Genomic DNA, 16,238 nt, shown 5'->3' with positions numbered 1-16,238 from the left:
ACACTCCCTGGTGACAGCAGCCACGAGTATTTGCACCGTGCCACTTGAGTGTCAGAAGTGACATTTCATACTCTAGGGCCAGCGTCACAGCCAGGTTGGGGACAGCATCAGCAGGGAAGCTGTGGCCAGGGTCGCGAATTCTGGGAACATTAGCTGCTTAAAATGGAGACAGCAGTGCCGTCTGGGGAGGAGCCTTGGTGCTGCTACGAGGACTCAGGGGCCTGTCAGGAGCCTCCGGGCTGGCATTAGAAGGGGAGGGAGTGGGCAGCTCCAATACAGACGCTCAGTGAAGGTGCTGCTTCCGATGCTACCATCACTGTTGCCAACATCCCCTCTCCAGGCAAGGAGACCAAGGCGCCAGGAGGGGAGAGAAGGTCCCTGTGGCCACCCGACTGGACGTAGCATTTGGACGGACCTCTGCCCACCTGGGCTCGTGCCGGGAGACTTGGCAGGGAACCCCCAGAGGCCATGGCGGGGCAGAGTTGACAGAGAGCCCCTCAAGGGCCCATGGCAGGGCAGAGTTGGCAGGAACACCCTCCCCACCCAGGGCTCATGTGGGGCAGAGTTGAAAGAGACCCCCGAGTCCCCTGGGAGGGGTTCATGTATGTGAGAAGGCCAGCTCCCGCCGTTCTCCACCCTGCTGGACACTGCCCTTTGGTGGAGTCCCCCGAGGTCTGGGGGCTGTGGTTAGGCTGGAGCTTCTGATCTGCTGCCCCAGGGTGTGTGCAAGCCAGAGGAGACCCAGCTGGGTGAAGGGCCCCAGAGGAGCCAGAATTGTTTCTAAATTTGTCTCCCTGTGAGCTTTTCTGGTGACATCAGCTCAGCCTGAAATAAACATGTAAAAGTAGCCCTCAAGCACGGTGTTTGCTTCCTGAAGCACTGCTGTCATCGTGGGGTCCACCGGCCTCCACCCCCCCCAGGCCAGGTCACACCTCCCCAGGTTCCAGGCTTCAGGGCTGAGCTGAGCCTGAGCTGAGCTGGTGACAACTGTGAGCTAAGACTGTGCCAAATCACAGGTACACAGCGATAGCTCATGTGTGGCCTCCGAGGCCCAGACATTTGACATGTGTGTACAGGCACAGACAGGCATGTGTGAGGTATCTGTTGCTGCATGTACTGTGCTGGGATCATTGCAGTTCTTGGAGCTCCCACGAGGGAGTGGCCGCCAGTTGCCTGGCTGTCACTGGACCAGGTGGTTCCATCTCCCAGACAGTCCCCCTACCGCTGTGCAGTCCACTTGCCCCAGACAGCTCCCCCAATTGGGGTCTGGGGCCCCTCACTCCTTCCTGAATACTCCACGGTCTCTGCTTCCTTCCAGGGTGTGGCCCATGACGACTCCACTGGTTCACGGCTACGACAAGCTCTTGAGTTTGTACCTCATAAAGTGGGCACGTAACACCTCCGTTGGATGGTCATGTAGGGTTGGAGATGACGGGTGCCAAGCGCCGGGCATGGAGCAGGTGACTGTTCTTCGTAAAAGAGTGCCCCCTCTAGAGGCCGGACCACAGTCACAAAGGCCGAAGCCTGTTCTTGTCACTACTTCTTGCCAAGCCTGCACCGTGCAGCTCCCTTGGGACAAGTGGATGCACGACGTACCGCTGCTTAGTCTGGGGAGAATCCACGTCTGTTCCTCTCAACCACTCGGCTTGTGTTGTCTCAGCACCCCAGGAAACTCACAATTACCCCCTCCCCGGCATCCCTCCACCCGTCAGAGCTGACGGAGGTGTCAGGCCTGAGGTCTTGGGGGCAAGGGCTCAGTGGCAGGTACTGTAAGGGGTCAGATGGGATATAGCTGCATCACAAACTGGGCTGGGTCCACGATGCCCCCAGGATGCAGCAGGCTGTGACTGAGGGCCAGGAGGAGGGGCGTGTCGGGTGAACACCTGATGCCTGGCTCCAGGGTGTCCTCTCAGTTCGCGGGGCCGCGAGTCAAAGGTGGAGACCATGTGATGGACCCCAGCCCGTGGCCCCTCTAGAAAGTTTCCCTGATAGTCCCCCAAACATCCTGGACACGCCTCTTCCTGGGCCACCATCACCCTACCTCAACAACGCCCCCTGACGTCCACCTCCTTCCCACCTCCCTCACCCCTTGTCTCCACCTCTCATGCCATCTGTGTAGGCCCATAGCGCTGGCGCTCAGTAGGAATTGCAGGCTGTTGACTGTGAACTGGGAGAGCCGTCAGCGCCAGTGTGGCAGGGAGCCCACTCAGGAGATGGACCGCCTGAGGTAGACCGTGCTGCTGGGGTCCAGGAGTCCTGTCTGCAGGGGGAGGGGAGAAACAAGCACTGTGTGTGAACCCTGATAGGCTTTGTGTGTGGCTGACCCAGGAGGGCTCCCATATGACTGGCAGTAGCTCGTCCCCAGGGATATGGCAGGACCTGGCCTGCCCTGGCATTCTGTCCCTCTCTTCCCAGGGCAGTGCCATCCCTGTCTTTCTCCAGCCCCCGGGCCTATGGGAAGCACTGAGCCAGGTCCCCAAACGGGCCACCACCAAAGAGGCAGGACACCCTCTCCCCACAAGACCTCACCTCTTGAGCAGGCCTGCTGGTACTTCTACAATCCTTCCTTCCACCACCCTCACAAAGAGGGAGCCTGAACCAGTGCAGAGGAGGAAACAGTCCCAAAAGCTGTGAGAGATGAGAGAGGAGACTCTCCTCCCAGGCCTGGAGATGCCGAGGGTGGAGGCCAGGGAAGAGTTCCAAGTATTGTGAGTGGCCCAGAAAGCAGGGAGTCTCCCAGGACTCTGCATCAAGGTGGCAGGTGAGGCAGGAAATCCGTTCTGGGGCCTCTCCTCTCAGCATCCTGCCCTCCTTCAGCCTCCTGGGCTGCCCTGAGAGCAGGGCCCAGTGTGGCTCCGGGGAGTAGCCATAGTCACAGGTGAGGCTTCTGCCTTTGCCCATCACAGAATGTTCCCGAATGCCATCTACTGCTTCAAGTCATCAGAGAGAATGAACTACCTGGGGTTGGGATTTCAACAGTGACTTGGGCCAGGCTCTGAGGGAGGCTGCCATCTGGCAGGGGGACTGGGGGGCTTTAGATTAGGCTCTGAGTAGGGCTGGCATATGGCTGGGGGACTGAGGCATGCCCTCAGGTCAGTCCTGTGGGCGAGCAAGAAAGCGTGATGTGGGTGGCACTGGAGACATCCAGCTGTTGTGTGTCCAGGTGGGTCTCAGTTGAGCCTCCAGGAGGCCCTGGTGCTGGATGGCCTCACAGAGTGGCCCTAAATAGGGGTCAGCGTGTGGGGTTTTGTACACCTACATAGACCGGTTGTGGGATGTGGGTTGTCCCTGGGAGGGACGTCTGCTTGGGCCAGGGGGCAGTTCATGGGGAGAGGTCTAGCTGGAAGCCATCAGCAGTGGACACTGCCAGTCACTGGGAGAGACCAGGGCTTGCCCCTAAGAGTGGCTTTGGGGGTTCCATGACGTTGATGCACGGGCCGTGGCAATAGAGACTGTAACGTCTGACTTCCCTTCACTGCCTTTTGATAGGGAACTTCTAATCCTCAGAAACAGCAGGACAACTGCAAACTAGTAGGCTTGCTTGGCTTAGAAAATCTAGACCATGAGAATTTTATGTATAAGGGGCTTCCTTCTAAGAAGATATCCCAGAAGATGTGGGGGGAGACTCAGAGTTGGGGGGGGGGAGAGAGAGAGAGAGAGAGCGAGAGACTGATGGACAGACAGAGATAGGGGAGAGACAGAGAGGAAGGCAGAGGGAGAGAGAAAGAGAAAGGGGGAGGGAGACAAAGATGGGGGAGAGAGAACAAGAAAGGGGGGGGCAGACAGACTGCAGGTGTACAAAAGCCTTCCCTCAAAAGAGAAGCAAAAAGAATCAGAGAAAATATTTGCAAGCTATTCATCATACCAGGGAGTATTATCCGGATTATACAAGGAACTCAAACAACTCAACATCACAAAACCAAACAATCCGATTTTTAAAAATGGTTGAAGGATTTGGTAGATGTTTCTCAAGAGACGATACAGAGATGGCCAGTAAGTATTTGAAAAAATACTAAATATCACCAACCATCAGGGGAATGCATATTTAAAAGCACAATGAATTATCACTTCACACTTGTTAGAGTGGCTATTATCAAAAAGACAAAAACAAAACAAAAAAACCCCAAATGCTGTTGAGGATGTGGAGAAACGGGAACCTTTGTATTCTGTTAGTGGGAATGTAAATCAGTCTAGCCACTACGGAGAACAGTATGGAGGTTCCTTAAAACACTAAACATGGAGCTACCATAGGATCTAGCAAGGCCACTACTGGCCCAAGCAGACGTCTCTCCCAGGGACAACCCACACCTCACAACTGGTCTATGTGGGTGTACAAAACCCTACATGCTGAGCCCTATTTAGGGTCACTCTGTGAGGCCACTTAGCACTAGAGTCTCCTGGGGGCTCAACTGAGACCACACCTAGACACACAACAGCTGGATGTCTCCGGTGCCACCCACATCATGCTTTCTTGTTCACCCATAGGACTGCCCTGAGTGCATCCTGTCCAAAGGAATTGCAATCAGTATGTCAAAGAGACATCTATACTGCATTTTTTGCAACATTATTACCAATAGCCAAGATATGGAATCAACCCAAGTATCCCTTAAGGGACACATGGGTAAAGAAATTGCAGTGTATGAGGGGGTGCCCAAAAAACTTGGAATTATGTTTTAGAGGGCGGGCCCCTTGTAGCAGGGCTTTCCCCTGCTAGGTAAGTGTTCTAGGAACCCATTGGCATCAGTGTACCAGCTAGTGTTGTTGTGAGAGTCAGGGTTCAGCTTCAGTGAATTTTTGCGTGTATGGAGATTCTTTCAGTGTGTTTATCCATTTCATGATGGGTGATTTACAAGTACACCTGCCCACACTGTGCTGACTGTTCAGCAGTTTTGACTCAAAGGCATGACCCTGTCCCCCACCCTCCCTAGTCACCTGATCTCGTCCTGAGCGACTTTTTTTTTGTTTCCCTGATGAAAAAGTCCTCAAAGGGAAATGTTTTGCCAATGTGGAAGAGCTGAAACAAAAAACAGCAGAAGCTCCTGCCCTGGCTCCTGCTGAAAACAGGCTCTCAGGAGACCTGGGCTTGTTCTGAGCCGAAGCAAAGCCTGGGCCCTCTATATCCCCAAGGAGTTCTGTGGGGACCTGCAGCTGCCAGGGCTGATGATGGCGATGCCTGGGTGGAACCTTAGGTCAGCCTGCTTTGGTCAGCATGGCCTCCGGGACCAGCAGCTGCCACCACCATGCCACAGCGCTGGGAGTTGGGCCAGTGCTCAGGCGCAGTGGCTTTCTCCATCTTGCCTGGCCTGTCACACGTGGGAACACAGCCCCACACAACAGGAAGGCTGCAGGTCTGGCTGGGCCCCGTTGTGCAGGCCAAACGTGCCCCAGTCTTGAGTCCCTAAGCACTGTCCTGGGGGAGCCAAGTGGAGGGCCAACCATGGAGAAAACACGTAGTGGCCAGAAAAGCCACCATAGTTTTTCTCAACTGCGTTCAACTAAACAACAACAACAACAACAACACCAAATGACTTAAGCCATCTGGCTGGCTAATAAATGGAACAACATAAATGGCAAAGACTAGTCTCTAAGCAAACACCCAGATAAAATGAAAACCAGCCATTGTGTGGGAACAAAGGTACAATCAAATTCTAATTTTCTATTCCAATAAACATCTTTGAATTAATGCCTATTCCACTAATTATGACAGCTTTTAAAATTAATGCTCTACTTGATTAATAAAGCACAGAACACAGATTACCTGTACTATTGCTGCCATCGCCCACGGAGCGCATGCAGGTGGTGTCCCCTTAGCATGTGGAAGCAAGATCGAGAGAAGCAGAGGAGAGGACACAGGAAGATGGAGAGAGCAAGAGGATGTGAACATCAGTGGTTTCAAAGTATTAAGTTAATTTTGTAAGAAAGAAAATGAAGCCTCCATGAGCCCGTCTATTGGCTTACACCACCCAGGGAAATATACAGAGGGTGCCAAAAAAAAAGTATACATATTTTAAGAATAATAATCTTGGGTTGAACACTTTCCATTTTGCTTTTTTAAGAATGTGTTCTATGCTTGTTCTGCTAACTCCTGTCTCACGTGCCCGTTGCTTGGTAGATTTCTGTGGTTAGCATATAAACTATTCCAACACCATAGCAGAAGCAGCAGGACTTGCTGCTGTGTGAGGCCTCCCTGATCTTCCCTCGAGCACATCACACACAGGACCACGTGTCTCACTCTTATCACAAATGCGTGCAGTTGTTAGGCGTGCTGGATGTTCTGCTGCATATTCACGCCTCCATTGTCATTGTGCTTCCACACCGTTCTCGAATTTCAAATACCACTTCAAAATGGTCTTGTGCTCCTCGAACAGCAACCGTGCTTCTGCTATCTTCTTTGACTGTCCTGCCTGTTGCCTGGTGATGCTAGCATTCATTTGATTAATGCCATCTTTTGGGCGAGTCTCATACTACACATTGCTACTGCAACTCAATTCAACTTCAAAAAGTAGTACATAGATAACGTCACTTAAAATTTGTATACTTTTTCTGGGGACCACTGGTATTAATAGCATCTATTTCTGTTTAAGATCTCAGCAGAAAAAACCTCGAACCTGCACCACAGCTGTCACTTTGATCTTTGTAGAGGTCTGAAGAAGAACATTTTGACTTGCAGTATTTACTTTAGAGACAGACGACCTTCCCAGCCACCCAGCAGCAAGAGTTCTTGGTGGCCACCGCACCCAAGTGCTCCTGATGCAGTGTATGCAGGACCACAGTCACAGAGGCAGACAGGCTCAAGAGAGCTACTTACCGGCCAGCAGGGCTGTGGTGGCTCCCTAGCCTGTGGGATGTGATCTTGGGACTTCAGAGGAGGATGGAAAATGTTGCACCAGCATTGAGTCACCGAGAGCAGCTATGCAGTGCTGGAAAGTAATTCCTTTCCAATGTCAGTTTGCAGCGGATGGAGCAGGCAGTGGGGGCCAGAACAGTCACTGCAGAGCTGAGTATGACCTCAAAGGGGCCAGATTCAGAGCTAGCCCCCACAGGAACCTCACACTTGAGGGCTCAGAACAACCAGGAGAGGTGGCATCATGAGATTTTATCAACCAACAAGGCATGTGTGTGCACATGTGTGGGTATTTCCAAGAAATTCTAATGAACCCCATTCCAATTCCGTGAGAAAATTGATTTATGGTCTTGCTATTAAAATAATCATTGGTGCACTCCTTACATAGAGAGTTCCAACGTGCAGTTCTTTTATTTTCTTTTTGTTAGATCATATCTAGCTATGTTTTAACATTTTAAAAAACTCATAGTCTTAAGCAACAGTTTTTAAAAAATATATCACTGAATTGCTTGAAGATTATCCCCATAGTGCTGAGATGGTGACTAGTTAGAAGCCTCCAGTGCAAGCACCATACCTGGATAATGCTTGGGAGGAAGGGGTCAGTCATCTTGGTGCCTTGTGTAGTGTCAGACTATGATCTCAGTGCACCCACCTGCCCTGCCTGAAATGCATCCACATAGCCTGTGGTGCTCAGCCAAGGTTTACAGTTCAGGACTTGTCCACTGTGAAGACCACCTCTTTTTGTCCTCTCTGTGGTCAGCCCTTTGTTCTTGTTAGCCTCCTAGGTGCCCGCATTTTCTAATCTTGGAGCCCCTCATGTCCAGAGACCATGTCTCCCTCTGTGTCCCCCAGTCAGGGCCACTCTAAGAATCCACTAAGTGTCAGACCACGTTGGTGGGAGAAAGCCCTCAGTGTTGCCAAGAGTACCAACATCAGCCTGATTGGGGCAGGTGTACATCCTAGGCCACAGGCACCTGTCATGGAAAGAGTCTCATCTCTATAATACACATTTCAGACTCATCTCTGTTGCCCATCTGGAACAGGAACGGAACATCAAAATTGATGCTGAGATCACAGGCTGTTCCTGCTAAGACACACCATGGACAGACCTCCAAGACTCCCTCCGAGCCATAGGAGTGATCCCTGAAGATCACTTGGCACTGACTTCCATTTTCGTCTTCTGGAACTCACATTATGCTCACTGTGTCTCATTAATTTCTCTTGTATATTTTTATTTCATGAGTGAAGTTCTCAGCCCTATCTTCTATTTTGCTATTTGAGTTTCCAGCTGTAACCAATCTTCTGTTTGACCCAGTTGCTGAGTTGAAAAAAAAAAAGATTTAGGTGGCTGGTCACAATGGCTTGTGCCTGTAACCCCAGCACTTTGGGAGGCTGAGGCGGGAGGATAGCTTGAGGTCAGGCGCTTAAGACCAGCCTGGGCAACATAGCGAGATCCTGACTCTATAAAAAAAGATTGAGGTGCAGTTGTGTTACCTGGATATGTTGTACCTATCACCTAAATAGCGAACATTGTACTCAGTAGGCAGTATTTCATCCCTTGGCCCCTCCTCCCTCCCACATTCCGTAGTCTCTAGTATCTGTTATTCCATATGCTATGTCCATGTGCACCCACTGTTTGTTCTCACAAGTGAGTTTATGTCTTTCTGTTTCTGAGTTATTTCACTTAGGATAATGGCCTTCAGCTTTAGCCATGCTGCTGCAAAGGGCATGATTTCATTCTTTTCAATGGCTACATAGTATCCCATGGTCTATATCTGCATATGGGGCCATATTTATATCTATATACCACATTTTAAAACCTAATCATTCAGGCCGAGTGCGGTGGCTCAAGCCAGTCATTCCAGCACTTTGGGAGGCCAAGGTGAGAGGATTGCTTGAACTCAGGGGTTTGAGACCAGCCTGGGCAACTTGGTGAGACCTTGTCTCTACAATAAATGAAAAAAAAAAAAAGCTGGGTGTGGCAGCGCATGCCTGTAGTTCCAGTTACTTGGAAGGCTGAGGCGGAAGGATATCTTGAGCTCAGCAGGTCGATGCTGTGGTGGCCGTGAGTGTGCCACTGCACTCCAACCAGGGTGACAGAGTAAGATTCCAACTAAAAAAAATAAATAAAATAAATAATCATTCATTAATGGACACTTGGTAGTGGGATGCTGGATAGAGTGGTTTAGTTTTCTGAGAAATCTCCATACTATTTTCCATAGAGGTTATACTAATTTACATTTCTACCAACAGTATATGAACAATCCCCCCCTGCTTTTTTTTGCATCCTCACCAACATTTGTTGTTTCTAGAGTTTTTAATAATAGCTGTTCTGACTGGTATAAGATGGTATTTCATTGTGGATTTAATTGGCATTTCTCTGATGATCAGTGATGTTGAGCATGTTTTCATATGTGTATTGGCTGCTTACCTAGATACAGAGTTTCTAACTTCACCTTGTATTATATAAATATGCCTTCTCTAATTTTAAAATAATTGTTCCCTTTTGATTTCATCTCTGGAAGTTTTGTTTGGTCTTTTTTCAAACCCATTTGTTCTTTTTAAAAATGCTGCTCTTCTTATATGCCATTTAAAGATGTTAAAGTGATTTGGTTGCCTTTTTGCACTGCATTCTCTGCGTATCTTCACATGTCAGATGGCACTCCCTGTCTCTACCCATTCTCATTTCCTTGTGGGCTTTGTGATTGTTTATTTTTATTTATATTTTTGTTTTATGTTGTTTTGCTTTTGAGTTGGAGTCTCACTCTCGCCCAGGCTGGAGTGCCTTGGCACACTCATGGCCACTCCAGTGTCGACTTGTCCGGCGATCCTTCTACCTCAGCCTTCCAAGTAGTTGGAACTACAGGAGTGCACTACCGTGCCAGGCTAATTTTTTAAAAAAATTATTGTAGAGATGAGGTCTCGCCAAGTTGCCCAGGCTGGTCTCGAACCCACGGTCTCAGGCAATCCACTCACCCAGGCCTCCCAAAATGCTGGGATTACAGGCCGAGCCACCGAGCCTGGCCATGATTATTTATTAAGAGCTAATCTTCATGGGGCCATCTTTTCTGTGGGTTGTGGAAGGACCATACATGTGGGTGACCTTTACTCATCTTGGAAACCCTGGGGCTTTCACTGGCTTGGATCAGTTTCAACCCCATTTTTCGACTTGGCTTCCTATGCCTAGGGTCAGCTAGATTCCACACCTGCCTGTAGCATAGGACTTTTCTTGCACAGCGGGAGAGGGTTGTATTCCAGACTCTGCTCTTTGCCATGTCATCCTGAGGCAGGTGTGTTGCAACCAGCTTGGACCAACTTGCAGAAGCAGACTGTTAAGTTTTTAGAAATTTTATAGGCTGCTTGATAAATATTGCTGTTATTCAAAATCAAATGATATCAACAAACATTATATTAAAACTCATCTCTACAATAAATCAAAAAATTAGCCGGGCATGGTAGCGTGCGCCTGTAATTCCGGCTCCTCGGAAGGATGAGGCGGAAGGATCGCTGGAGCCCAGCAGGTCGAGGCTGCGGTGGCCGGGAGTGGCCACTGCACTCCAGCCTGGGCGACAGACTGAGACTCCAACTCAAAAACAAAAACAAAAAAAATGAATAATAAATACTCAAAACGTAACACTTCCTAATGATTTTGTCTACACCTTACTCCTGGCTAATTTTTTAAATGTTTTGTAGAGACGAGGTTTCACCATGTTGCCCAGGCTGGTCTCGAACTCCTGGACTCAAGCAATCCTCCTGCCTTGGCCCCCCAAAGTGCTAGGATTATAGGCACGAGCCACCATGAAAAATACATTTTAAAAAAAGTGATTTTTTTCTTTTTTTTTTGAGTTGGAGTCTCACTCTGTTGCCCAGATTGGAGTGCAGTAGCACACTCATGGCCACCTCAGTGTCGGCCTGCTGGGCTACAGCGATCCTTCACCTCAGCCTTCCAAGTAACCAGAACTATAGGCATGCGCTACCATGCTTGACTAGTTTTTTTGATTTTATTGTAGAGACGAGGTCTCGCCAAGTTGCTCAGGCTGGTCTAGAACCTGCGGGCTTAGGCAATCCACTTGCCTTGGCCTCCCAAACTGCTGGGATTACAGGCTGAGCCACTGAGCCTGGCCCTATTCCTTTATTTTTATAGAAACGAACTCCCTGCATCAAAGACCCAATGGCTCACATCACCCAGATTTCCTCTTCTACCAAGTTTTAGCAGATGATTCAGCAGGTCTGTCATGAACAAAATTTTCTTCTTTTCTTGACCAAGAGGGAGGATGACAAAGATTCTTTGCTTAGCCAAATTGTAGTCAGGTGTCTGAAACTTCTCCTAGGCCTGTCTGTGTATTTCTTGCATAATTCATTTTTAGCTAAAAACCCTGCTGGGTCAGTTTTCTAAGAACTTCCCCATCCTTATATCTGATCACCCTCAATTTCGGGTTCTGTCACCCTCCACCCTGTCCTGGGTAATGTCTCATCACCCTGGCCTGCCTTCAGCAAGAATGTTGTTAGGTTGGTTTAGTCAGATTCCCTGACTCTCGGATATTTTGTAGTAATTTCCTACCCACTGACCCCCCACGCTGGTCCTGGCTATAAATTCCCACTGGCATGTGCTGAATTTAGAGTTGAGCACCGCTGTGGTTTAGATATTTGACCCTCCCAACCTCTTGTTGAAATTTGATCTCAGTATTAGAGGTGGGGCTTAGTGTTGGTCATGGGGTGGATTCCATACAAACAGATTAAGGTCCTCACTGAGGGGGGCTGCCCGAGTGAGTTCTCCCTCTATCAGTGCCTGAGAGAGCTGGTTATTTTTTATTTATTTATTTTTTTGAGTTGGAGTCTCACTCTGTCGCCCAGACTGGAGTGCAATGGCCGCTCCCGGCCACCGCAGCCTCGACCTGCTGGGCTCCGGCGATCCTTCCGCCTCAGCCTTCCAGGTAGCTGGAACTACAGGCACACGCTACCACGCCTGGCTCATTTTGATTTATTGTAGAGATGAGGTCTCGCCAAGTTGCCCAGGTGGGTCTCGAACCCGCGGGCTCAGGCAATCCACTCACCTCAGTCTCCCAAAGGCGCGGGATTACAGGCTGAGCCACCAAGCCTAGCTGAGAGCTGGTTATTAAAGAGTGCCTGGCCTCCCTCCCCTCTTCCTCTCTCACCATGTGATCTGCAGGCAATGACTCTGCTTCTTCTTCCGCGGTCAGTGGGAGCAGCCTGAGCAGATGTTGATGCCATGCTTCTTGTTCAGCCTGCAGAATCATGAGGCCAATGAACCTTTTTCTTTATTCATTACCCAGCCTCAGGTATTCCTTTATAGCCACTGAGGAAATCGAGGAAAGCCTAACTCTCTCCCACTGCAGTGGCCCCTAGACTTAGAGCTAGGGTTCTGCATAGTCTTCCTTGCTCTGCTTTAATGATCATCACTGAAATAACTTTTACTGCAACAACACCAAGCCCTTCCAGCTGTTGGGTACTGCTCAAGAGTGATCCGATTTTGTGAAGAACTGTCTTCATCTCTTGTTGTTGCCAGTTAGGAGAGCTGTATGTAGGATGGAAGTAAGCTGTCGCGCCATAGTCTATACCCTGATTGCCTTTCCCTTGGTTATGGTTTGAAATGCCCCTCAGGTATCTTCCTGTGAGGTGGAGAGATGTGACTGTGTGACTGGGGGAGAAAGGGGGAGGGACGAGGTCTCCAGTCCCACTGAGAACAAATGGGCAAGTCCCTGGATGGGATCAAAGCTTAAGAGGAAATGCATATGAGACTCATGAGGACAAAGTTCTGTTGTCACCTAGGGTGAGGACAGGTCCTCCTTTAGGACTGAGAATAGAGATGAAGGGGACATCTACCCCCCCACTCCTAGGCAGTGCCAGCGCAAGGAGGGGGCACAGAGTGCGTGTGCAGCGTGGACGGCATCCGTGGCTCTTCACTGAGGTTGTTGAATCCTGTTTTAAAGAATAAAGCCTCAGTGACATCCTGGCCCTCAGTACATGTCTAACGCCAAAAATAAAGTGGCAGTGCAACAGAGAGTTCTGGGAAATGCCCATGCTTTGTTTTAGCAATCTAAATGTTCAATGCCTGTGGGAAACAAAACGATGGATAGAAACCAGTTGCTCTCTCTTCCCCAAATAAACACCATTCAAATGTGAAATCAGAAGTTTAATATGACACCATTAAATATATCTATATATCTCACACTGGAGGATTTCTTTTGAAACATAAGAAGTTAGAAATTACAAGTAAGTATATGTTTCCTATATTCAGATAAATTCATTTATATTCATTATTTCATTTCCAGATAGAGAGAAATAATTTTGGAAGAGAAATGATACATTAAAGCAGATCTATATTACAATACCACTTAAAGACATCAACAATATTTTGGCATCTTTCTGTTTAGTAGGCCACTTTCCCTGTTATGCTGCTTTTTGACGTGTAAGATCTATTTAAGATAGAAGTAATAAGGTGGGACACAGCAGGATGGAGGCGCCCTTTTGTGCTTCACTCCACCCATGAAATTCGCAGCGTACTGATACCTCCATGCCATCTTTGATGTCATCAATCTGAGCGTTAGGAAGTGCACTCTCCTACTTCTGGGGGCGATGAAGGATCTGATGCGCAAATGCTATTTTTGGCAATTGGTGTGCTTCTGTTTACATGACGTCAAGACAAGTGCATCTCTCGCCTTCATTCCAGGTCTATGATCTGACATAGGTAACGCAAAACAAGCGGTCTCCCTGCGTTTCCTCCTTTTCAGGAAGGAAAGTACTCACAGCCTTCTCCTGGGGTGCTGGCAGGGCCTGGGGCATTTTCTGAAGACCACAGGTGCCTGATGTGCTGTGTGCTCTTGGAAACCCTCAGAGCTTGATAAATGCCCAGATTTGTTCTTCCTGATTTGGGTTATCTCATAGGAAAGTATTCATTCACTAGGGAGTATCTGTTTTTGCAATGTAAAAGTCAATATTTTACAATTTGGTAAAAAATATGTCTCAAGATTGGAGCACATCTACAACTTTGCAAGGGTGAGAGGTCAGGGGAGGCTCCTGGCCTTAGAAGCAGGTACTACCCATGGGGCTGGGGGAGTCCCTGTGTCCTTCCTTGGGGTGATGTGTGTGATTGACATGAGCTGTCCGTGGTGCTCAGGGCAGAGTACTGATAAAACCAGACAGAGATGCTGCAATGATTTTTAAAAAAATTATTTGCTCCAAAGCTGCAGAATATGAACAGTTCTGTCCTAGTGGTTTTAAGATGATAAATCATCTTAAAGACAAATGCCAAATGTGGCTTGTACACCTGGTGGCCTTCATGTAGTGCCTAACCAGCTTTCCCTGGGCCCGTTCCCGGCACAACTAATCCATCCTCTGGTAAGTTACAGATTATAAGCAAACTCTTCCTGGAGACCGTGCTGAATATACTAATTACTGCATCATTAATACGACATTACTTGCCATTAAGAATGTGAATGTGTGCTTTAAGAAAAAGTAATTTTTGTTTAAGAAAGTGAAAATAGATGAACCGATTTCCCTCCTCCCATACCTGGATGTTTCCACAAGTCTCTCTTTATTTTTGTTTGGTTAAAGAAAAATACACATTTTAACTGCTAAACTGTACTGACTACCTACAGGAGATTTAGGGACCCTATGACTAGGCAGTTACAACAGAAGACACACAATGGAAGTCACATCATGATTCCCAACGTCAGTCACGGAATGGGGGCACCCCTGAGGCTCCAGGGGGATGTGCCGCTCACTGGGGAAGGGCCTTGAGGATGGCGTTCACCTCCTCGGCCACCGCCGTCAGCGCGAACTCAAACTGCTCCTGCAGAGGCAAGAAAGGAGATGATGGAACGAGAGTGGTGTCCTTCCCACTCCCGGTTAGCTCGGCGTCTTGTTCTGCAGAAAGGAATTGTTTAGGAACAAAATGAAGGGCTCAGATTTCCATGGAAAGGAAAGCAGGGCCCTTTGGTGGGGCAGACCTGGGTTAATGTGCCCTGGAATTTCTGGTCCTGGGAAGTCCCATCTTTCATTCCTGCACCCTGCCTGGTCCTTCTGACTCTACGATTCCAGATTCCAGAATTCCTTATCATGGCCACCTGCCTTGATGGACGGAGTGAGGGGTGGGTGCAGACACCTGATGGACATGGCCAATGAAATGCTCACAGGGACAGCCACACTCGGGTTTCTTCTGTCTTTGGAAATGTAGAAGTGTTGTGTTGCCACCATCATTGGAATCAACCGATGATTCTGCCCAACAACTTTGTTCCATTTGCCAAGAAACCTTACCTCTTCCACAGCTCTCCTGAGTTAGGACAGGTGCACACTCACACCCACTCACAGACACAGGCACACCCTCCAAGGGACACAGTACATGACCCATGACAACCTGCCAAGAGTATTGAGTAGAAACAGGGATGGATTTATGATGTCAGAACTATTCACTTCTCTAAAAACCTGGGCTTAGCAGCTAGAGAGCCTGCCCCCTCTTTCCTCACACATGCTAAATGGTCCCGTGGCTATTTTCTCTGACTCTTCAATTTCTATCTTGAAACACTGCCATGTAAAACTCTAAAATAGGCCACCAGACACCTGCCAAATCATGGCAAATAATACCTTTTTCTAACTCTTACTTTTGACTAGGGAAAGACCTATTGATGGCTTAAATCCTTAATAATTCAAGCAATAAGGTGGCTCTAAATCCCAAAATAATGATTAATTTCCATTTTAAATGGTCACTACATAGCAGAAGCATAGAAACTAGCTAAAATTAAGACATCAGAAAGTTAAAATAATGTGTCCACTTTGGGACAAAAATACCCCTGACCTGATGTTACAGGAATCACCTACTGACTACTCATATCTACCTTTTGTAGTGTGACCACACAGCATCTGAAAGGAAATTTTAGAGCCTGCTATTAACAAAGTGAGTCAAGAATATTCTAGGTTGCTTCCAACACTGCTTGGGAATTGCTTCCAGGTAGGAGCTGCAGGAGACGTATCCAAGTATGTCCAGTGTCTTTCCCTTCTGTGCCCGCTGGCAGGACCCTTGCTTTTCCTTGAAATAATGTGGGAGCCGCCCCTGGAAGGGTAAGGGCTCAAGGTTCTCTGCACCAGACTGACGGGTTCACACACATTCTGTCCAAAAGCCATCTCCTGTTCTGGCTCACACTCACAGTTTGTTCAATGAATGTGTCCTTTAATTTTCTTTTTCAGTTGGGGTCTCACTATGTCACCCAGGATGGAGGACAGAGGCTCGATCACGGCTCACCACAGTCATAACCTCCAGGGTTCAGGCGATCCTTTGCTTCAGCTTCCCAAGTAGCTGGCACTACAAATGTGTGCTGCCACACACAGCTAATTTTTTTGATATTCTGTAGAGACGAGGTCTCACTATGTTGCCTAG

At 48.5% G+C, this 16,238-nt stretch overlaps 1 protein-coding gene across 1 annotated transcript in view; it reads right to left on the bottom strand.

Annotated features, from left to right (window-relative positions):
* Positions 1 to 12,983: 12,983 nt before the first annotated feature.
* Positions 12,984 to 16,238, bottom strand: part of LOC103263345 (receptor-type tyrosine-protein phosphatase N2-like) — a gene marked incomplete at its 5' end in the record, with an annotated part of 138,858 nt that continues 135,603 nt past the window's right edge. Inside the window, one exon of the mRNA XM_021713934.1 lies at positions 12,984 to 14,657. Coding sequence (XP_021569609.1) covers positions 14,586 to 14,657 — 72 coding nt within the window. The remainder of the gene's footprint in view (positions 14,658 to 16,238) is intronic.

Source organism: Carlito syrichta, unplaced genomic scaffold (genome assembly GCF_000164805.1).
Source record: "Carlito syrichta isolate Samal-C Ts95f unplaced genomic scaffold, Tarsius_syrichta-2.0.1 Scaffold304886, whole genome shotgun sequence".
Classification (NCBI taxonomy): domain Eukaryota; kingdom Metazoa; phylum Chordata; class Mammalia; order Primates; family Tarsiidae; genus Carlito; species Carlito syrichta.
Note: the sequence above shows the minus strand (reverse complement) of the source record. Positions and strands in the feature narration are given on the sequence as shown.